Genomic DNA, 24,759 nt, shown 5'->3' with positions numbered 1-24,759 from the left:
GACAATGGAGGAGGAGAAGGGAGGGGAGGGAGGGGGTTCCATGATTTCTTTTGGTGGGGGCGATGAAGGACAATCGAACGAATGGATGATGATGATGATGAAATCCAACTAAAAATAATAAAAGAAAATTCCATTCCTCCATCACTGTATCTCGTGACAGTGAGCTAGCCTTATTCGAAGAGAGATTATTAGCTGAGTTTATGGTACGCCGCTTTCATATGGTGGGTCACACTATTGCTAGAGAACATTATATTAAGTATTTAAGTGTGTGGGCTGATTATTGTTTAGTGAGAGAGTATTATTTAGGATTTATATCAATAGGTTCTTTGTTGGAATTGGAGAGAGCTCAAAGGCTTCAAGAATTCTAAAGCTCTGCCTTACCACCGTCACTTTAACTCGATCATTAGATCTCCATCAAATTGATGTCTCTAATCACCGCCATCGGACCCCGCCACTCAATCAACATCATTGGATTGCCATTGCTCTATCTACATTGCTAAACTTGCTTCACCTAACTACCACCAACAGACCTCTATTGTTGAACCACCACCACTGAACCATGTTGTCAAGCAAACTTTGTCCTGTTGGACTGATGACACTTGTCCTTCATCGTTGGAAGACAGCAAAACACCACAATTAGGCCACTGTCACCTAACCCTCATTGTTAGACCGACTTGCCTGACCTCCAACTTTGGACCACTACATCAGATCATTATTGTTAGACAATCAACGCATAACCACCTCTGTTATAGCACCACTATTGAACGCCCACCATAAGAAGGCCACTACCCAACTACCACCATCGCCTATCGTTCATTATCGAACCACCTTTGTCAAATTATTTCCCTTACACTACCACAAACCAACCTCTGTTATTGAATCACTAGCCCTCAACGACCATCAAAATTTCATCTCTATTTCCTTCAAACCACCACCGCTCAACCACCAATTGACCACCACTACTCGGCCTCTATTGTCTTACCACCACCATTAGAGCACATCCATCAAACACCATCATGTAATCATTCTCGATAGATCGCCGCCACTAATTATTACCATCAGATTGTCATTGCCTAACCACCATCACCATCCAACTAAAGCCATTGGGATAATGCCTAATTAGCATCATTCAGCCACAACATAACCATCTAAACACCTCCCATCCATTACCGCCTCTTCAACATTCTACATCACTTTAATAGAAGGTCAAGTTAGCAACTCATACTCTTATAATCCGAGATCCATAGTTGTGCATGAAAACATCTTTATTTTTTAACATCTATCATTCTAGGCCTAAAAAATTCAATGCCATTCTAAAACTACTAAATGATGAGCCAAAAACAATTATGTCATGAATTAGCTGTTATCAAATGTCTGTGATGCCTAATTAAACTTGTCGTTATAACAAGCTTCACAACCCCCATAAACACCTAAAAAAAAAAACAATTCTCTCTTTCATGAGATATCCCACACAACAACTAAAAGACCTACTGACATATACTACATATTAATTAAAAAAAAAATCATACCCATAATATAAAAAGTCTAATATTTAGTTAATTTACTAAAAGACCGGTGTAATAATTTTTTGATAAATTTTATGCTGATTGTCAGCCATCTAAGACTTCATTTGGAACAGCTTTCTTACTCCTTAAAACAACTTTTTAGTACAAAAATTATTATTTTTCTACTAAAGAGCTGATTTAAGAAATAGTAAGAGTCGTCCCAAACCCAAAGAAAGCCTAACATAATCTTTTATTTTTCTCATCCAAGACGTCAAACACCATATAACACCATTATTTCTAATATCATTCCACTAATTAAAAAAGAAAACAAATCATATTAATTTTTATATAAATAATCAATATTATTCTACTTAAAAACAACTTAATTTGTGCAGTTTGATCGCATTTGCTTCGTTTGGGACAGCTTTCTAAAACAGCTTTCCCAAACGAAACTTTATACTATTCAATACCCTCTAGGCCTCTACTAGCATAAAACAAGCACCTTCTTGTCTCCATTAGTTACAACTCGATCTCAAAGTGCTCGACGTTGTCGAAAAGCTGCGATGGGAAAAATACTAGCGTTCAGCATTGACAGTCACGGGCTGCTTTTCTTCACACCCGTGACTCTCTCTCTCTCTCTCTCTCTCTCGCTTTCTCTCTCTCCTCTCCCCCAAAAAAAAAAAGAAAACAAATCATATTAATTTTTACATAAATAATCAATATTAGTTTTCTTAGGAAAACGAAAACAACTTAATTTGTGCAGTTCGATCACGTTTCGGACAGCTTTCTAAAACAGCTTTTCCAAACGAAACTTTATATTATTCAATACCCTCTGCTAGCATAAAACAAGCACCCTTTAGCTACAACTCGATCTTGAAGTGCTCGTCGACGCGCGTTGTCCAAAAGCTGCGATGGGAAAAATACGAACGTTCAGCATTGGCACTTGGCAGTCACGGGCTGCTCTTCTTCACGCCCGTGACACTCTCTCTTCTGCAATAAAAAACAGAAACCCTAAATAATTTAACAAGATCGCTGCTGTAAGGGATGCTGAGTCCTGTGTAAGAGATGAAATGCTTACGCTGGAATGAACTCGATGTCCATTAGATCTACATCAAGATTAGCGCAATCTTTATGATTGCAAGGAGTGGATATCACGAGCTCTTCGAGCAGACACGTGAAGAGCCCCTAGTTGAGGCTTTAGTCTGTTTGTTCTGCTAGGCGTCAAGAAGCTGTCAGTGGACCTCTCTTTTGGTCTCCGATCTCCAGAAACAAATGCAAGCGAATATAGCAATTTATGAAAGAAAAATATTTTTGAAGGGTTGACATTGTAATTTAATATATAATAATTTGATTTGATGTAGTTATATAAGCTTTTTTTTTTTTAATTTGTTTTTCTCTGTTAATGTTTATTTTTTTAGTTTATAGTAAGGTAATATAGTATTTTTTTTTTTTTACTTTTCAGCAAATTAAATACAAGCTCACATACATCATATATATAAACTTCGAACTCAAGATTATTTCATTAATAGCCTGATCTTTAAACTAAGGCTTCTTTTGGGGAAAAATTATTCTATGCGGATGCTAGACGGTGTCCGGAGACTAATGAGAACATGCAACATCACTTTTTTGCTTAGCACCGGTGCTCAGTACCATTGTGTACCGGATGATGTGGCGTATTATGGTTAGTCTTCAGACTGTCTGGCATCCGTACATCTCTCGTTTGGGACAGCTTTCTTATTACTTTCTAAAACAGCTTTTTAGTACAAAGACTTCTAATTTAAGAAATTTTTGCACTAGAAAGTTGTTTTAGTAAGCAGAAAAAAAAACTGTCCCAAACGAAACCTAAGGCTTCGTTTGGGACGCTTTCTCACTATTTCTTAACGAAATTTAAAAAAAAAAAAAAAACTTCTTATACGAAGCCTAATAGATTATACAATTTTATCCATCAAGAAATTCATAGAATATTTTGTTCAATATCTTATTAAAATATATTTTTAATTATTTTAGATTAAAAGCTATGATTGAAATAGATTAAATGTAAATCTTTTCTCATGATTGAAAATAGCTGTTGAGCCATGTTTTAACCTTGTTTTTAGGAATTACCATTTTTTATGTTCTGAACAGATATTTTCAAATCAATTGTCCGTTTCGTTTGAACTTAAGAAAAGTTTAATTCAGATGTGATTGAAAAAAAAATGAATAAAGTTTATAAAAAGAAATCTTCCTAAAATTTGTCATTTTGCGAAAAGAAAATTTACTTTAAAAATTTACAAATAAAAACAATAATCTAATGTATTTTATAAATTATAATAATGTATCAAACAAATATGTTAGGTTTCATGTGATCTCAAGAATAGAACTGTTGCGTCTTGGAATATTCGCGGCGGTAGAGAAATATATGGTTTAACGTCTTAGCATTGTACGAAGATCCAGCACACAAGCAGATAAGTGAGGGGGTGAAACATTCATAAGAGACACCAGAGTTTTTACGTGGTTTTTCCCCCTGGAATATTCGCGGCGAGAACTAATAACAAAATTTAGTATTTAAATTTGATATTAATCTAATAACAATCTCAGAGCTTTATGAGATTTGTATATTAATACATCATAAAATAGATTTCTAATTATTTTGCTTACACATACAGCTAATAGTCATATAAATAAAACACCTAGCAAATCTTGGGAACAGGTTTCTTACTACTTAAAATAAAAAAATTTGTACCAAAAAGTTACTATAAGAAGCAGAAAATTTTAATACTTAAAAACTGCTTTAAGAAGCATTAAAAGAGACATCTCAAAAGAAGTCTTAGACTTCGTTTGGGATGGCTTTCTTCATGCTTCTTAAAACAACTTTATAGTACATAAATTTTAATTTTTGTATTAGAAAGCCCACTAAGAAAGCTGTCTTAAGATTCGTTTAAAATATTTTTCTTAATATTATCTTTAACAACTTTTTAGTACAAAAAATTTTTGAATTATAATTTTTATATTAAAAAACTACTTTATAAAACAGTAAGAAAATTGTCTTAATGTTTTCTTGAGACAGTTTTAGACCATGGTTTTTTCTCTGCTTTCAAGGGATTTTAATACTAAAAAACAGTAAGAAAACTGTCCCAAACGAAGCCTTGGACAGCTTTAGGTCATTGCTTTTTCACTATTTTTAAGAATTTTTTGTAAAAAAAACTGCTGTAGAAAACTGTATAAAAACGGTCTCAAACGAAGCCTAAATGAACTCATAAAAGGGCATGTGATAAAGAGGGGCTTCATTAGATACAAAAAGCAATTAGTAGAGTGCTGAGCTTGGAAGGATGAAAACCATAAGGTTAGTTTGCATATCACAACACTGAAACTGCAACCACTATAATAGAAAAACAGAAATGAAAATGACCGCCAAATCAATAAATAATCCCATGCACTGAAGTTCGAAGAGAACATGAGGCCAAGGATCTACGAAGGGAGGAGGGAGGAGCAGGTAATTAAGGATGAAGCTTAGGTAGAGGAGATTGAGGCTTCCTTTGGAACGGTTTTTTTATTGCTTTTGAAAGCAACTTTTTAGTACAAAATTTTCTTTTTTGTACTAAAAAATTGTTTTAAAAAGTAATAAGAAAGTTGTTTCAAACGAAGCCTGAATAGACTGATTCAAAACTCCAATTAAGGAAATGTTTAGTTTAGTAATGTAAGAAAGAGCAGTTTCTGAACTAGTCTTGACATTTTCAAAATTTCTTTTCATTGGTAGTGGTTTGAGCAACAATGGGAGTGCCAGTAGATTTACATCCTGAAAGTTCATTTTCTTCCAAAAGATCAATGATATATTTCATTTTAAGAATGAGGAACCACTTGTTTAACGTTTGCTCTTCATTCTTCCTCAGATCTTCATACAGAGAACCTAGATCCAATAATGATATACTTCATTGTATTAGCATGTTATTAAAAAAACACAATTTATCTAAATAAAAGACACCTAATAGAATAAATATATGTCAATCTTGAGATAAAATCGAGGAAGGCCTGATCAAATTAAGATTTCGTTCAAGACAGCTTTTTTATTGATTCTTAAAGCAGCTTTTAGTACAAAAATTTTAATTTTTGTACTAGAAAGCTGTTTTAAGAAGCATGAAGAAAGTCCACCCAAACGAAGCAGAAATGAACCTTGATAAATTAGAGAAACTTGAATGCCTACTTTGTATGAATTAATGGACCTGTGTGAAAGAAATGTCTGTGGAAAAGAAAAGAAAAAGTTTTAGTTCAACATACCTCCGTGTGTTAAATCAGTGTTTTTACGTACTGGTCAAGATTCACATTGAAAAGTTCGCACCTATTGAAAATGGACAAAATACAGGAAGAAATTATCACATGTGAATAATAAGCACAAAAGTAAAAGATTTAATGCAGTTCATGAGAACAAAATGTCGGTATAGGTTACTTTAAGGCCAAGAGATGAATGAAGTGCCTTTAATTATTAAGTAGCATGTGAATCAAATTTTCAAGCAAAATAAAGTGATAACAGATAGTGTGAACTTATAGTTGATCAAGTAGATCCCAACCATTGTTTTCTTCTTAAAATATCAAAAATTCTATAGCATTTCTGATTTATCTATCAGTGTATCCCTCTAAGCTTTTCCTGCTTTAATGTTTGATTCAATCGGAGTGAAACTCTACTAATTTGCAGCTGTGCCAACAAATTGAACCATACTGAAATGAAGATCTTTACTTTATGATAACAATAACTACATTCATAGGCATAGCAATCAAATGTGACAGCTTCTCATGCTTTATAAAAAGAAGGTGCTACTGTCTAAGCGGTTGAGATTCAAAATATAGGCCTAAGTTTTGGGTCTTCATTAACAGTCGCTTGACTAGAACCAAGAAAATGAACTGAAACCTTCAATAGGAGTAAAACTAGCAAATTAGCTTGAAGCTCAGTACTCCCTGAGCTAGAATAATCACATCTTTGAAATTCCATATGAATATAACAAAATTTTCAACATTGAAATCAATCTACCAATATCAAGATTTGCAGATAATAATAATCTGCAGTGTGATTAGACGCTCTAATTCCATGCCTTGACAATGGGGTGTAAAGATATATTTAGATAAATACCTCTATTCAAAGTGATGTTATTAGTGCCAGAAAATTTTCACATTACATTTTAAATTTTGATTGTTATACAAATACGTACCCTTGCTAGACAGCTGGGTTACATAATAGCTAATGTTGATGGGATTAGTAGGAAAGTACAGGGCTCAGATATTGTTCACTTATGTGCCATATAAACTGTTAATTTCATCAACCTTTAATGCAAAACAAAGAAATACAATACTTAACTGCGTGCAATAAAGGATCAACTGGGAAGTGTGAACAAGAATCTAGCTTACAGCATGATTCACCCTCTACCAACAATACTAATATTTCCCACTTCTTTTATTGCAAATGGTGACCATGAGTGTCTAAGATATAAAAGGAAGGAATTTAATCTCAAGATTGATCGACAATCATGTTTATAACACAACCTTTCCAAATATAAGTTCGAATTATTTCAAAATAACAAGAAACTGTGGTTATCTATACGCTACTAACTCCATTCATGCCCTTTCTCAGCCCCCTCCCTTCCAAATCCTTCACTCTAATTTAAGAGTGATGTGCACGTATCTTGGAATTAACCAGTGGAGCAATACATGGCAGAACTAGAACTTATTCATCAACGTTGTTAAAAGGGAGCCCAGCATTCACCTAGGTGCTTAGGCAAGGTGCAAAGAGAAGAGATGCGGTCATATTGCCCCATTGATGATGGTGGGTGACCTTTTTTATGAGATTAATAGAAGAAATTGACTACAGATCTTTAATTTAATGTTTAAAGAAGTGATACGGAGTTTGTAGTGGAAATGTGAGGGGAATAGAAGGATACGGTGTAAGGAATGTCAAGACAAAGCCAGTTTGGATTGATTTGGAATATTACTTTAAGGAATATGTTTTATGCAGGGTAAATGCTGGAAATAATTGTGGTTGGTTAAATTAAGACGAAAACTTTAGATGATAAAGTTTGTAAAGTTTAAAACGCTGACTAAGTATAAGAAATAAAACTAAGTCCTATTATTTTCTGGTGAGGCTAATAGCAATATGGAGATAATTTTGAGTGCGTGAGGTTTGTTGGTTTTGGAGGATGCTTTTAAAGTAAAGGAAGATGTGAGAAAAGTTTAGAACTGATGTTAGAGAGAAGTAATGAATAATTTAAAAAAAAAAATTTAACTACATATTCTCACCAAAGAAAAGACGTACACTTGAAACTATCAAACATCAAACAAATAAAAAATACTTCTCCACCAAAACATTTCATTCCAAGCTCTAGAATTATAATGTACATCAGCCCATTTATAGGCGTTATAATACCATTAGGAAATCACTTTTTAAAGGATAAAATGGAAGGAAAAAAGGGAGAAAAAAAGGGGATTGGTGGCCATTAATGGGGAGAAATTCCAACCGTCTATTTTTTATGTTTTCTCTATTCCAAACCATTTCATAGCTAGGCATAAAATTTCTTAGGTGAAAAATAAAAATTTAAAAATAATAAGCTACAAATTACATTCAAAATTCTCTTAATTATGGACTCTTTATTTGCTCTTATAGTTGGGCCTTTTCTTTATTTTCCTCATATTTTAGCCTTAACTCTTATAATTAAGCTTCTAACTTGATTATCTTTGATCCAAATGATTTGTTATACCAACTCCCTCAAGCTTAATTGAACAATGCTACGTAGAGTTAAAATCCAAGTAGCCTTCTATCAATTGTGGGGCCAGTCTCTAAATCGATACAGCCTAGCCATAAATTTTTAGTAAATAATTTATTCTTCCAATGAACTAAAAAATTATGCACAACAACTAGATTTGTGGTTACTCTCTCAATGATGACATAATTAACCTCCAAAGATGAGATATCCTATAAGTGGGGAACTATATCTTTTGCTAAAAAATTAGACTGAACAAATTGAGGTTTGTTAACTTCCTCATATGATAGAATATTTTCAATATTAATAATAGGTTGAATTAGCATACCAACAACTAAATCAAGATAATATGCATTAGATCTAATTTTCTAAGAATTTTGAAGAGGTCATAAACCCTTGTATGTAATTTTAGAGATCTGATAAGACCCAAGATGGATTTGAATAAAAAAATAATCACATTTTAATTTTTTTTGTTGAATAATTATAATTAATCTTCGAAGCAAATTTGTCATCACTCAAAATAATTTTTGTCTTATGGTATCATGTAGACTTTGAAATTACTTGGCAAATGTAAATATAAAATCGGAGAATACATGAAATGAAATGCTGACTACATCAATCGATCTTCTGGGGTTTTTACCATACACTTTTATAAAAAAGTAAATTTTATTATTTTGAGATAATACTAATGTATGCAATTTAGATGTAGTCAAATGCAAATCTCAGTTTCTTAAACTTTTTCTAAGAAGACATCCAAGTAGGTTTACTAATTCAGTTTGTAAATGAGTTTGGAAATAAAAAAAAATATACTAGAATTTCAATTTGGTCGCAAATATTTTCTACAAAGTCTAAGAAAACCTAGCATTACGATCAGAGATAGCGATTGAAAGAAGGTTATGCAGATGTTTAATTTTCTTAAGCAAACCTAGGATTTCTAAGAAGACATCTAATTAGGTTTACTAATTCAGTTTGTACATGAGTTTGGAGATAAAAAAATATACTAGCATTTCAATTTGGTCACAAATATTTTCTACAAAGTGTAAGCAAACTAGCATTACAATCAGAAATAGTGATTGAAAGAAGGCCATGCAATGCATACTTTTCTTAAGGAATAGTGTAATAATATAAGAAGCATTAAAGATTTTAAAAGCGGAATAGAAATACGTCATTTTGGAGAACCTAACAACTACCACAAAAATGATATTATATCATAGAGTTATACGAAGCAGTCCTAAGATGAAATCCGTATAGAGGTTTTCCTAAGGCCTATCGGTAACTAGCAAAGCAACAAATTGATAAGACATTTATTTGGGGGCTTTTGCTTGTTTGCATGTTAGATATTTAGGCACCAATTTTTTTAATATCACACTTGAGTGAAAGCAATAAAAATTAACTTTCCATTAAGCAATTTGTTTTATATTTCTCAAAATGTCTAGGCGTCTAGCTATTCCCCCATAATATAATTAGGAGATCATAATTTCCCTAAGTTCTAAAAATACAAAATTGTTTTCTCCCATATAGATATCTATTAATTACAAAGAATATTCCTTATAGATTCAAAGGTTTATTTAAGTGCTCGAGGTAAATCAAATGGAAGTAAGGCCAAATTGGGTAATCATCTTAAAGATATTCAAATCTAGGTATTTTTTAGTTCCAAAGAAGAGATGGTCAAAGCTATCCTAGATAATGTATTAGCACATTTGTTTTTGTTTTTCCTGATTTATGTTTAAGGATAAAAGAAAAATTTTAGAGAAACTCAATCCACTTTAAATTTCTACAACTTAGCTTTCATCAAGTGTTGATGAATTTAAAGGCATGATGATCCAATCTAATAATAAACTTCTTATATAAAAGGTAGTGATGTAAATGTCTTAAAGATTGAATGACTGGAAAAAATTCTTTATTATATGTTGAATATCTTTATTTTGTCATATTTAAGTTATCATTTAAAAAGCTATCAAAAAATTTTTCTAACTTAATAATCCACCAAATTCAAATCCAAAAGCATAACAAGTTACATCAAAGGCTTTTGGAGATTCTAGTAATATAAGAACAAATGCAAAGATAATGAGAATCTAACCTGTTATAGCCTTTTGTGCTAAAGGGATGCAAGAAAATTTATCCAATGATAAGATCAATGATCGTACTATATAATAAATCTCCTATAGAAAATAATTAGATCATGCAAACTTTATACTTCAATGAAACTCTTGGGTGAGAGCCAGTCTAAAAGATCACTTGAACTTTAAAAGGGTCAGGTTTAATTCAAGTGGCGGAAACAATGAATCCTCGAAAAATCACCTCATTTTATAAAAGAACACTTCTTCTTGTTGATATATAACAATTCTTTTTCAAAGACTTGTCTTATTCTATAAATGATCCATCTTATTTGAGTTAAAAATTAACATATCATCAAAATAAATAACTAGAAACATTCCTATGAAGGGTTTTAATACAGTTCTCATTAACCTCATGATACTAAGGGCATTTGAAAGTCCATACCAACAACTTGTAGAGTTCATTGGGAATCTTAAATGTAACATTTCATTATCTTCCAATCAAATTGTAATACGGTGATGACTACTTTTTCAATCACTTTTAGAAGAAAAAGTGGCCCCTAAGATTAAATCCAACATGTCGATGAGTCAAGATAGAGAATTTATATTTAATAGTGATTTTATTAATGGCTCCACACATTCTCCATATGCCATCTTTTTAAGAGATTAATAGAGTCCCATACAAAGACTATAAGACTTTCTTATATAAAAGATTTCCTTGAGTCATCAACTTTTCTTTTGATCTGTGTGTTTTCAATGAAATTCATCAGATAATGGGAAAGGTTAATTAGAAGCTAGGAACATGGGACTACGTTAATGACATGTTTAATGGACTGAAGAGCAATGCACCAAGTAACCTATCATGTGTAACATCACTAAACTTAGAAAGGAACGAGTCCACAACATGTATGTGAATATAATGAGGATCGCGTATTATTTCTTTCACATGTAACAAGTGTGAGGACATGTCAGAAAATTCCTTTTTTATGATTCCAAATCTTATGATTTCTATCATTAAAGTTACAGAAGTAGGTATAGAGTTAAGATCATAAATGATGGTGCAAGTGGTCTTTTTGGTGAGATTAATGAAAAAAAATGACAATGGGTCTTTAATTTAATGTGATATAGAGTTCATAATAGAAATGTGTGGGGATTAGAGGGGTATGATGCAAGGAACCGCAAGATTGGTTCAATTTGGGCTTAATTTGAAAGATTACTTCAAAGAATGAATTTTAAGTGGGGTAAATGGTTAAATATTATGATGAATGATTAGTGTAGGATGTAAGTGATGAGGACATCGTCAGCATTTTCGACGTCGGAGATCGATGGTTACGAGCATGAGTTGTATTTTCATTATTTTATGTAGTAGTTTATTTTTATTTTATGTTTTTCCGTTTTTGCCCTTATGGGTATTTGGTCGCTATTGTAGCCCAAGGGGCATTTTAGTCTTTTGTTTTCTTTGTCATTGTGAGGCCTATTTATATGGCCCTTCTCTTGTAATAGTTTAGTTTTTGGAAAAAATGAAATTTTACTACTTGTTCTCTTTGTGAGTTCCCCCCTCCAAGATCTCTTAGTGAGTTCGCCGGAGAAGACTAGATCTCTTTGTGAGTTCTAGTTTTCGTGCTATCTAATCTTGTGGAAATTCAAAGTGACGACACTTGAGGTTAGTAAATTCGTAGTCATCAAATCACTAGAAAATTCCATCCCTTCTTCTCCCTGCCCCTTGCCGCCAACTACTCCACGCAGCTCAAAGCCGCCGGCCACCTTAAACCCCCATTCTCGCCGGTCAGAAACGCAGCTGCCACCGGCCAGCATCCGGCCACCCACCGGCCAGATTCCTGCCAGCCAGCCAGCAGCCCAACCCGCTCTCTGTTTTCAGAATTTGAAATTCAATCTCACAGCCATTGTTTCTTTCCTATTATACATCCCCACCAATTAGGAAAGATATCATGTGGATTACTTCTCTTATTGTAACGGTAAAATCCCACGTTACTAGAGGCACCCATCCATTTAGGAAACTTCTCCTGTAGAGCAAAACTGAGAATCAATTCTCAGATTTTTATTATTCCGTGAGTTTCTCTAGAGGGCCCACATAATTAAATCTAATTGCTCTCTCAGCTCTCCTTAGGGCCGGCCACCTCCTCATCCACTTTTCTCTCTCCAATTACAACTATTACTTCCCATTAATTCCCTTAATCCCTCACATAACTGCTGCCCCCCTTCCTTTGGAAATTGTTTTTGAATTTTCAAAGCAAATTCCCCTCTCCACGTTTCCTCCCTAATTCAATTTCAGAAATCTGAAATTGCCTTGGTCTGAGGCTTGTTTCTCCTACCCGAGCTCCTCCTGGTCGTTGGCTGGATTTCTCCCACCCAAGCCCCTTTCCCCAACCCGTGACCACCTCCTTCCCTTCAACGGATCAGCCAGAATTGGTTTTCCCCTGAATTGGGTTGCTGTCCAGGATTGGAAGCTTGTGGACCTGCTGTCCAGAGCCTTCCACACGCTCAAATCTGCTGCTGCCCTGAAGTTCTGCTTGCTGTCCCCTTATTCCAACAAAAATATCTTGCTGTCCAGCACTCTGGAAGACCACACTTTGCTGTCCCAAGTTCCCAGCAGCCTAGAAGAACATTCCAACGTTTCTTGCACTTGAAAGGTTGCTGTCCAAGATCTGTCCAAGACCAAACTGCTGCTGTCCAGAGAAATTTTGCATCTCTTCCTGCTGTCCAGCCAGTTGGATCATCCTGGGACGACCGCCATCCTCCACCTCTCCGGCCACCTTTCCTAGAACGACGATCTTAGGCTCCTTCCTCGGAGTGACCTCGATTCTAATGTGGAGATTTTTCTTCCGCTAAAGCCTAGATTAGTTGAGCGTAAGAGCTCCAAAGGTGAAAGTTCTCTTTATTAAATCATGGATTCTTGTTTACCGTCGTAGCATACAATTATTCTTGGTGTTTTCTTAAATTGTTTGGTTAATCGATGCCACTCTTCGTTGCCTAAACGAATCAAAACTAAGAGTCCTAAGGATCACTCTTTTATTATAAATGATAATTTGATTTTGGGTTATTAAGTTACAATTGATCTCTTTAATTTCTTAAAGTAACTCCTCCATCGCATGTACGTTTCACATCAGTAAGCTTATAATTTGTTGTAGATAGAAAGTTTAACAAAATTTAAGGGGATGTAGGTGATGGGAACATTAGAGCATGGAAAGTATATCAGAGGTGAAGCCGTTGATCTATGGCCACGATCGAGTCGATGTATTTTTGAGTTATTTCTTGTATTTGTCTTTTATTATGTTATTTGTCTCTTGTTATTTATGTTGTATTTGTTTTCATGTTTTTACCCCTTACTTAAGAAAGATCGTATGTAAGCCCTAAGGGCATTGTCGTCTTTTTATTTTGAGTCATTTTGTACGAGGCTATTTATAGCCCTTATGTTTCTCTTCTAAGGTTAATAATTGAATGATAAGAATTTTCCCACTACTTGAGTTCTATGTGAGATCTTGAGCGTGTTTGAAGAGAGATCCCTAGGAGAGGGAGTTCGTATCACCCACCAACCTTGGAGACGGCCGGGATCGTGGTTCATTCTATTATTTCATTTTTTTCTTTACCCCACCCTACTCCACCGACCTACCTCCCCTCTCCCCACCCCCAAGCCGTCGGCCACATTGGTCCCAATCTCACAGTCGGGTAAGTTTCCCAACCCCTCCCATCCGACACCTCCTCCCTTGCCCCACCACCATCCACGGTCACCACATAAGCCCCCGGCTCCCCACTTGGTTTCCCTTCCTTCATTGCTTACAATTACTCCTCTCCTAATTGGGTTGGATAATTTAGGTAACTCCATAACTTTGCAAAATGCAAATTTATTTGAATTTAAAAAGTTACATAAAATATCATTCCTATTTTAGGAAAGCTTTCAAATCCTTGCCTATTTAATTTAAGTTAAATTAGTTTTCCTCCTAAATATAATTCCCTAATTTAAGGAAGCATTAAAAGCTTCCTTAAACCTCTTCCCCTGGCCCATTAAGCTGTCGGCCCCCCTTCCTTATTTTCTTGGGAATTATTTCCTAAAACCCATTCCCCTTTTTTGAATTAATTCAAACCTCTCATGCCCCTTGGCCGAAATTTCCAAAACCCCACACCTCCTTATTTCTTTCGAAAATCTCATATTAAATTTTGGAAGCAAATCCCTTACCCCTCTTTTTTGCAGCCGCCCCTACCCCCTCTGTCCTCTTTAATTATTCCCAACCATAGAGAGTAGTTAGAGGATTGTTTGAAACACTTTTCCCTCCACCAAAATCTGAACCAATTTTAATTCCCCTTCCCTCCTTACTTGGCCGGCCACTCTTTCCCTCTCCACTTCAAATTTGAGAGAGACTTCTTTCTCTCTAGGGGAGCTTCGAAGGATTAACATTGGCCTTTGACTACGCACCCTCCTTCTAAAGCCAATGAATGGCCGATCCGAAGCTTGACTACAGATTTGCTTACGACGAGCAAGGATACGTTAATATCCTCCACTCTACCTTCGGATCCGAAAGTTGATCGTTCCATCAAAGAGTACGTAGCCTGTATTATTTTCACGCTATCAGAAGCCATCGACGAGCAACTTGCTGGCGCCCAGTGGCAAATCGTCTCCGAACCTACCCAAGGGTGAACTTCTTCCCCTTTTCATTTATTTTCCTGATCCCCTGATCTTGTAAGTGGTGCTAATCACAAAGAGTCGTGTTTTACCTTCTGCTTAAGCTTAGTAAACGTATTGAGTGCACCTTCTATGTTACTATATTATTGTTAGACTAGGGATTTTGTTGAAAGCTATTACATTTGCTTGCTATTGGGATTATAATTTATTTGATAATTCAAGCGTTTGGCAAGTAGCTTAGCCTAAACGTAGGCACCCCTCTCTTATTTTCTTTTGTCGTTTTGGATTGCTAAAAGTTCATATCTTAATTGTTTTATTCAAGAGGTCGTGCAAATTCTTATCGCATGCAAGTAAAACATTTTAGTCCTGCATCAGTAGGTTCATAAGCTTATAATTTGGAGTAGATAGACAGTTTAACAAAATTTAAGGGGGTGTAGGTTCAGGAAATAGGATTAGGTCCTAGTTGAAAGTTCTTCGAGTGTTTATGAGCTTTTAGTTTCTTGTTTATTGGTCTTGGATGATGCTTATAAAATAGAGGAAAATGTATGAAAAGTTTAAGTAGGTGTTAAAGAGGAGTAAACTAATTTAAGAGAAATAAATATAACTATATATTCTCACCAAAGAACCAGACATTCTTGAAACCACAAAGCACCAAGCAAATGAAAAATACTTCTCCACCAAAATATTTCATTTCAAGCTCCGGATTTTTAATACATATTAGCTCATCTTTATTGATATTACAAGACTACTAGGCAACTACTTTTTGAGGAAAACAATGAAGGAAAAAAAGGTAAGAAAAGACGAGTTGATGGCGTTAATGAGTTTCAAATACGTATTTTAATACTTTTTCATTCCAAATCACGTTATGACTAGCAATACAAGTCCCTATGTGGAAATTAAAAATGCAAAAATAATAAAACATAACTTACATTCAAAATACTATAAATTACAAGCTCTTATTTTGGCTCTTATAGCTGAGTCTTTTCTTATCTTTATCTTGAACTTTAGCCTTGGCACTTATGGTTGGGCTTCTAGCATGATTATCTTGATCCACATGATGTGCCACAACTTCTAAGGGATGCTATTACTAAGAAATAAGTAGGCGAGCATTGAAAATTAAGACATCAAGCAATGAATGGAGCACCTCACCCTGCAGTGGGTGTTGATACTTAAATGTTGAAGTTAAGTTGTCATGTTGGTAACCTGAAATGGGATGGTATGAAAGATCATCAAGAGATGTAGAAACAATCATATACGCCCTTGGAAACAAATTGATCTAATATACAGGTAAGAACCTCAAATTCTAAAATACTTAATCTTGAAGATGAAAAAGATAATTACAAGAAAATTGATAAAGATATGCAAGGGTTACAAGTTCAATGATAAAGAAGAGACCATAGATGATGACTAATTTGAGATTATATGTGCTTTCGAGGTTGCTATTGTTAAATACATTCCTTATAGTGTCGTAATCAGAAGGAGGCCTAAGAGAGTGTAAGTTAGACATGTAATTCCTTCGAATGTGATACTAGATAAATTTAAGGGAAGTTATCTCTATGTACTAACATGAATCTTACTTTTTTTTACATTAATAACTTCTTCCTTAACCTATTTTTTTCTACATGATTTGATATTCGCTTGTTTGTGCTATTGATTTGATTCAAATTTGATACAATTGGGATTATAATTGCCACGATCTGGTACAACAGCTCGAATTAACGAAACGGTAATAAAAATTGAATGATTAATTAAAATTTTGCTCACTAATTTTTTTAATAATAAAAAGTTATTTCCAATATACTGAAAGAGCTGCTAAAATCTCAAAATGTATTTTTAAAATACTACAAATACTTTCTCTCGAAGTATTGTGTCTATGATACACGTTCTCTTCTCTTCCAATCATTTAAATTTTTTGAACGATTCATGTATATGTTTGCAAATATTGGGATGAGTTATAACTCAATTCAGTGAATACATCATGCTTCTAAACTACAGGAATGCAAAGCATTTTAAACAATATACACGATTGCTATAAAATATCAAATAAATTTATTTAATCATATTTAAATTTAAAAATGACCATCAATCATAGCTTATGCACATATATAACACTCATATCTTGTCTTAATATTTTCTATAAGTAACACAACCATCACAAGAGACACCATATAAATAGTACCAATTAAGGTACTTACATTTTCATTTTCTTTTTTCATAATCTTTTTCAAAAACATATACATTTCATGCGTGCGGGTACATTGTATCCCCAGTTAGTACTATAAGGGGGTGTACTCCATCAATAAACATGCACATGCAAACATTTCTATTTAGTCATTTCATTGATATATCATTCAATAATTTTCTATAATACACGTGATAAAATATCATGTTAACTATCAATATTTTCAATATGACCATTCATTGAAAAAGATAAATCATGTATAATTTTTTTAACAACGACTAAGTTAACAAGTAACAATTGATTCAATAAAATTAATTTAGAAAAAGAAACAATATTATTATAAAATAAAAACATAAGTACGCACCTCAAATTCCAAATGTTTTAATATTTCTCCCTCTTACTCCTTAATCCAAATTTTAATAGATTTATCACCTATATAAAAGACCTTATCATCAAAATTTTAAATGATAAATAACTCGTAAATTTTCTAACTCGATTTTAATTAACATAAATTAATTTTTTAATAAAATCTCATATATTATTGAATTTAAAAAATTATATATAAAAAATTAAATGCAATATTCATAACCTCATTATGATTTTATAAATAAATAATTTTTAAATTTACAATGACAAAATAAATTTTCATTCTTTAACATATCTATACCTATTCTCTACTCCTATAAATCTAATTCATAAAATTAATTTACTTAAATATCATTTGGAATAGGGGCGAAACCAGCCTCTCATTTGAGGGTGATTAAAATAGAATTGTGAAATACACAATTTTATGTATGAAATAGGAAAATAAATTTTTCCTTAAAATTTGAGCAATCCCAATTATTGAAGTTGGACAAAATAGTTAAAATGTTTATTCTTAAAAAAAAAAAAAAAAAAATTTCAAGGTGGGCAATTGCCCACCCTAAGCTCTTCCTGATTCCATCCCTAATTTGGAATAAATTTATCAATAAAATAATAATATTTTATAAGTACCTTACTTAATTTGGGTGACCACCTAGAGCAATGTCGCTTGCCTTGGGTGTTGAAATGTCATATCTCCTTGAAAGTGTCTACCACTATTAACAATGTTATTTTCTAACAAATATGACCACAATGTATCTATATAAATTCTCAAATATAACCTTGTATGAAAGAATCAGCAAAAAATTATTCTAATTAGAGTATTATGGGTGACAATGTTTTGGTGGATAGGAGATTTCAGATCCTATTTACCAGAAGGGGTCTCAAACAGAGAAAAATATATTGACATTCTCTTGTTTTCAATGGACTTCAAGCAAGACGTCAAAATGAGCTCTTCTTTGTTATTTTTTTATACTACTTTCAAGGATGATTCGTCCTTTGGCCTAGAATACTAATATAAGATATTAACTCAAAAAAAGGGTATACCGAGAGTATGAAGTTCCCACCAATGTTAGACCTAGTAAGATGTTAAAAGCAACTTCGCCCCTAGATGACATCAAGGTTTTTTTTTGTGATTCAACCCATGAATTCCTTGTCACAAGGGGGGAAAAAGAAAAATTGACCTAGTCCGACACTCTACACAACATATCAGTAATAACATACTATTTTAAAGCAGTTATGCGCAATAACTATCATCCGAATGGTTTGCAAAGGCACTTGCCAGAATAAATAGACCAAATACTACATTTAGGAGCGTAATAAGTTACAAAAGGGCTCTTTTGGTCAGAAATAAATATAACACCCAATCAAAGTTACTTTCCATGACAATTGAGACTATTTCTCCGCATCTATTTTCTTGTGCATTCTGTGAAGCATATATATAAATGAAACGCATGAACTGACAAAAGAAGACAAGCTTTGCAAACATTGTACTGATACAGCTACAGATATCTTAAGGTGATAAGGCCAATAACTCAAATAAATGTGTGCGCTTTTCTATTATACTTAGCGGATGGCATAAAGAATGAAACGATTAGCATACTTTATTGGAGATCCAGGAACATAAAGCGGATTCTTGACAACGTACTCCACATATAAGTTGTACATATACCGCAATGCATCACGAAGATCCCCAGTCTTTGGATGTGTAACAAGGATCAGCTGCATCAAAGCAAAGGTAATAAAAGGATCATGCAATAAAACGTAAAAAAATGCACTATAATCCAGGGAAAATAAGTTTGTATTCTCAAATTTTAAAAGAAAATTGTTATAATTAAGCCTTTGGATGTGTACCAAGGATACGCTGCATCAAAGCAAAGGTAATTAAATGATCGTGCAATTAATTAAATCTAGGAAAACAAGTTTGTATTGACAGATTTACTAAAAAAACTGTTATAATTAAGTTTATCAAAGAAAGCATTTGTAGCTTTTCAGGATGTTTGCTACTTCCTAGAGTAAAAATTTAACTTTGGTTAAAGTATAGAAAGCGTGAAAAACAATAATTTCATGTTTGTTAACTATTAAAAAGAAAAGGCCTACAACAACAACAACATTCAAGCCTGTATCCCACTATGTGTGTTGGCTACATAAATCATTTTTTTTCATTGTGTCCTATTAAGACTCAAATTTTCATTTAAATCTAATAAAAAATATCATTTTTAATATTTTCTAACCAAATCTTTAAACGTCTACCTCTATCTTCTTTAAGAAAGGTCAAATCTAATACATATACTCTCCTAACCGGGTCATCTGAAGACTGATGTTTTATATAACCAAACCATCTAAGGCAACTCTTTAATCTTATCTGCCACAAGAGCTACTCCAACTTTTTCATGTATATATTTATTTCACATTCTGTCGCTATGAAGTCACTAATTCACCTGAGCATCATCTCTGCAACACTTAACTAAATCTTATGCTTCTCTTTTAATCTCAAACATTTTGCACCATAAAGCATTGTAGGTTTCACACTCTCACCACCATCTTATAGAATTTTTCCTTAAATTTGGGGGGTTCTTTTTTATCACACAATAGGCCCAATGCTTTCCTCCACTTCAACCATCCAACTTGAATACAATTACTTTCAATTCCCTCTCCAATCTTATCAACAAGAAGAATATGATTAGCAAAAAGCATACACCAGGGTACATCCTTTTGCAAATGTCTAGTAAGAATATCTATGACTAAAGAAAAAAAAAGGGCTTAAAGCTGATCATTGATGTAATCCAACAAAAATAGGAAAATTTTTGGTCAAACCACCTTGCCTTCTTTACACAAGTAACATCTCGTTCTTTACATATCCTTAATGACTTGAATATAAATATTATTAATCTCATTCTTTTATAGAACTCTCTGGTGCACTTCTCTTGGAACTTTATCATAAGATTTCTTTAAATCAACATATATCATATGTAGATCCTCCTTATTCTTTCTATACTTCACAATCAAATCTCTTAATAAACGTATAGCTTCCATAGTAGACATGCCCAGCTCTAGAACACTTCTCTTGGAATTTTATCATAAGATTTCTTTAAATCAACATATATCATATGTAGAGGCTCCTTATTCTCTCTATACTTCTCCATCAAACCTCTTAATAAATGTATAGCTTCCATAGTAGACATGCCCCACATGAATCCAAATTAATTTTGAGAAACATTAGTATCACATCATAACCTATGCTCAATAACTCTCTCTCATAGTTTTAAAGTATGACACATTAATTTAATTCATCTATAATTTGTACACTTTTATAAATCACCTTTATTCTCAAAAATAAGAATCAATACACTCCTTGTCCACTCATCTGACATCTTTTTAGTCTTAAAAATAATACTGAAAAGTTTCGTAAGTAGAAAATATCTTCATCTCTTAAGCATTTCCACACCTCTATTGAAATATCATCAGGTCAAAGAGCATTCCACACTTCATTTTCTTTAAAGCCTCTCCAACTTTGGTTTTATTAATACACCGACAAAAACAAAAATCTCTATTTTCATTTAGGATGCTAAAGTCATAAAATTCAATCATATTCTCACAATTTTCATTGAAAAGCTTATCAAAATAATTCATCCACCTTTGTTGAATATCATCTTCTAATAAAAATATTTTTTTATCTTCATCTTTAATACATTGTACTTGAACTAAATCCTTACTTCTATCCCTCTGCTTAACTAACTTATACATATATATTTTACCCTTCCTAATATCTAATCTATTATATAAATTATTAATAACTAAATTCTTTACATCGCATATTACTTTCTTAGACTCTTTATATCTTTTCCAATTTTCTAAATTTTTATATCTAAACTATTTTTTATAATAAAATTTCTTATTTTTATATTTTCTTAAACATTTTGATTCCATCACCAACTATTTTTACTATTAGGAGCTTTTCTTTTTTCTACTCCTAGCACATCCTTTACAATATTCTTAATATCATTAGCTATTTTTTCTCATATAACATTAACTTCCTTATGCATAGGCTAAATTTTAAGATCTCTAATCTTACTCTCAAATTGCTAGTGTTTTTTAAATGCTCTCATTTAATTCTACTAAAATATTTTACTTTATTTTTCATATTTCATCAATTCATTTTAAAGTGCAAACTAATAAATAATGTTGGGTACATAAACTATCACTTGGAATAACTTTACAATCTTGTCTAAACGATCTTTTTTTTATAAGAAAACATCAATCTAAATTATTCTTATAAGTGATGAAATGCGCCTCTCTTTTTTTAAATAAGATACTAGCAATTACAAAATCATAACCTAGAGCAAAATCTAATATGATGAAGAAAAAAATAATAGGTGAAAGCCATTCTTCTCCTTTTTAGAAAGGGTGCATGCAAAGTTATCTTCAATTAAGGCTTCATTTGGGATAACTTTCTTGCTACTTTTTAAAACAGCTTTCTAGTACAAAAATTTATAGTTTAAAAAATTTTTGTACTAAAAAGTTGCTTTAGAGAGTAATAAGAAAGTTGTCTCAAATGAAGCCTAAGTCCATCAAACAATGCATTTGTAGCTTTTCAAAATGTTTGCTACATCCTAGAGTGAAAATTTAACTTCGGTTAAAGTATAGAAAGATTGAAAGAAGAACATTTTCATGTTTGTTAACTATTAGAAAGAAAAATCCTTAGGCCCTTAGGTGAAGGAAAAAAATTAACAGTTGACGGCCATTCTTCTCCTTCCAGAAAGAGCAAATGCAAAGTTGACAAAGTGATACTTGCGAATATGGATAGTTCTGAATTGGAAGAGGTAGATCTCATTGGAAATCGAGCAAGATGCAACACTGGATCTAGCAAATTTAGCGAGATCTGGTGATTCAGGCAATGGAGATGGCAATGAAGGACGAAGTTGTATCATGCTGGAGGATTTCACGTCGGTGGATCTCATGACAGATTTAGCAAAAAGGAGAAAGATGAAATCAATGGTGATATGCAAGATCTGCCAAATCTAAGAAAGACACGTAATTGATGTCGTGTCAAGGGTCTAGGGAGGTAAGATTAGCAGTAGACGCATAATCAATGATGACAAATTGATGGGAATAGCATTGGAAATTCTGAATGAGGAATAGAGACAACGATTGGAAATTTAGAGGCAGAGATCAATGAATATGGAAGGGGAAAATTGGAAATGGGTGCCTCTAGCAAGAGTAGGAAGTAGATTTTTTATGAAAATGTAAGAGGCGCAAGGGTTTTGGGGTGTGCGTAGATTGGTGTTGGGGCTGATTTTGGATTGATACAACTGGTAAATTAGTATGATAGTGTATCTGAGATGGAGATAGAGCACTAGCAAATGAGAGGCTCACCAAAAGCACCAATTGTTAGGACACTAAGGATCGAGTATAAACAAAGAGTTAGAGTCCGTCAAAAACTCCATGAAAATGAATGGTTGAGAAAGGGGGGAGAAGAGATTCTCAACAATGAGGGTTTTGGTTAATCTCATTGATGTCATACTACCCAATGTTTAAAATAGCGTATTCGGGTATTGAGGCGTTTTCCTTCGTGAGGCGAGGCATAAGCCTTTAGGCATTTTGAGGCGCTCGCTTCAAAATCAAAAGATTGCGTAAACATAAAATGATAAATTTTTTATATACTAATGAGTGAATAATATAAAATATAAAAAAGCATAAAATATGAAGTGAAATCAAAATATCCCACTAATAAGATAACATGAAATATAGTTCAACTCAAAATTCTATCTTTCTCAAATCCCATTATTCTTTTCATTAACATATAATTCCAATTTCCAGAAACAAATAGCAATGACATATCACATAAGAACTCATAAATCATCAACACTGTCATCACTAAGGGGTTCTTCATTTGAATCATCATTATGATGAACTGCTCTCTCCCCTTCCTCCTCTCCTATAGAGTTCAGTGTCGGGCTTTTACTTCAAGATTTATGTAAGTTTTAATATATATAGCGTGAGGCGTAAGCCTCATGCCAGTGAGGTGAGGCGGGCCTCAACCAAGTTGAGGAGCAAGCCTCATAAAAAAAACTCAAGGCGTAAGCATCGAGGCATTTTTTACTGGAATTGCGCAAAGGCGGGCCTCAAGGCGAGCCTCATATTGCGCAATTTTAAACCATGATACTACCCTCCAAGAGAGCTAGTAGAATACTACAATATAAACATTCAAAGACTCATTTAAACTGCTAAGTACTTGGCACTCATAACTATCTATAAACAAAATAACACAACGACAATTAAGCTACCTATTACATTTATTAACACATAAACTCATTACAGTAACCTAACATGTTCTCATCCAGTTTGAATGAAAACTGGCTCACTAATTAGGACTAGATATTAGCATTATAATCAATTGCCATGCACTTTCATGGAAGATAGCCATAAGATCTGATCTGGATCTCTCTTTAACAATCTACCAGACTAATTTAAACAAAAATCCTAAGATAGACGCACTTCCATTAGCAAAGAACCAGATAAAAATCTGCAAGCTGAAAACATGCATTCCTGAAACGTAGTTTGATCACAGACCTTTATGCCAGATGGGCTCTCCATGAAACTCAGCTTGTAAGTATTCGTTCTAAAGCTGTAGAAAGAACACCCTTGCCCCGGCAAAAGCGGAACCCCAAGATTACCTTTGTCAACGCTGCGCAAAGGGAATAATTATCCAGGGATCAAAGCAAAGTAAAGGGAGAAAGGCTTAGCCAGCGTACCTAGTAGGATCCATCTTTGCAGTGAAAGATCGGAGAGAGAAGAGGAGACCGAACATGAGCTTCTGATCTTCCTGGGCGTCGAGGGTGTGGAGAGGTCGATGCCATTCCCGGTAGAGCAAGCAGACCCCATTCCGGTTGAAGATGTAAAGCATGTTGGCGTTGTTCCCCGCGAGGCCCGTTGCTGTGCCAGGCGGTGCCGCCGGAGACGGGGTCATCTCTGCCGCCGCTGATCCGCCGAAGAACTGCATCGTCGCCGCCGCTGCAATCTGCCGGGGAAAATCGAACGATTTCTACCGGTGGCGAGCAGGATTTTTTGAGTGAATCGCGGCCATCTATAATCTTTGGTTTCTTTGGGATTATACGATACAATTCTCATGTAATCTTTGTATTTAATTATGTAATAAGTTCATTTTTAAATCATATTAAAAATAATTCCAATATAAATTTATTTAAAATAAAATAAAATATTTGTTGCATATATTTAATTAAGATATTTAAAATATATATAATTAAGTACTAAAATTTAAATATTAGATATA

The 24,759-nt window shown here is 33.6% G+C and overlaps 1 protein-coding gene across 2 annotated transcripts; it reads right to left on the bottom strand.

Moving 5' to 3' along the window:
- Positions 1-4,866: 4,866 nt before the first annotated feature.
- On the bottom strand, positions 4,867-24,588 carry LOC110102299 (trafficking protein particle complex subunit 1). 2 transcript variants are annotated; one of them, XM_028698728.1, is made up of 6 exons: positions 24,221-24,588; positions 24,039-24,153; positions 19,069-19,187; positions 16,073-16,126; positions 5,760-5,820; positions 4,867-5,391 (listed from the first exon to the last, which is right to left on the bottom strand). In XM_028698728.1, the coding sequence occupies exons 1-4, from the start codon at positions 24,466-24,468 to the stop codon at positions 16,114-16,116; spliced, it is 495 nt and encodes a 164-aa protein (XP_028554561.1). In that variant the 5' UTR covers positions 24,469-24,588; the 3' UTR covers positions 4,867-5,391; positions 5,760-5,820; positions 16,073-16,113. The 2 variants fall into 2 exon arrangements, with proteins under 2 accessions (XP_028554561.1, XP_020686240.1); XM_020830581.2 differs by lacking the exon at positions 16,073-16,126.
- Between the last annotated feature and the right edge of the window lie 171 nt (positions 24,589-24,759).

The sequence above is a fragment of the Dendrobium catenatum genome, unplaced genomic scaffold (assembly GCF_001605985.2).
Source record: "Dendrobium catenatum unplaced genomic scaffold, ASM160598v2 fragScaff_scaffold_130, whole genome shotgun sequence".
NCBI classification, from domain to species: Eukaryota; Viridiplantae; Streptophyta; class Magnoliopsida; order Asparagales; family Orchidaceae; genus Dendrobium; species Dendrobium catenatum.
This window is presented reverse-complemented; position numbering and strand designations above follow the sequence as displayed.

Coding starts and splice junctions, on each gene's coding strand:
- LOC110102299 (XM_020830581.2), bottom strand. CDS start 24,468: ATGCAGTTCTTCGGCGGATCAGCGGCGGCAGAGATGACCCCGTCTCCG. Junction 19,188..24,038: donor AGAGCCCATCTGGCATAAAG/GTCTGTGATCAA, acceptor GCTTTGATGCAG/CTGATCCTTGTTACACATCC. Junction 5,821..19,068: donor GTTCCTGGATCTCCAATAAA/GTATGCTAATCG, acceptor CATTTTCAATAG/GTGCGAACTTTTCAATGTGA.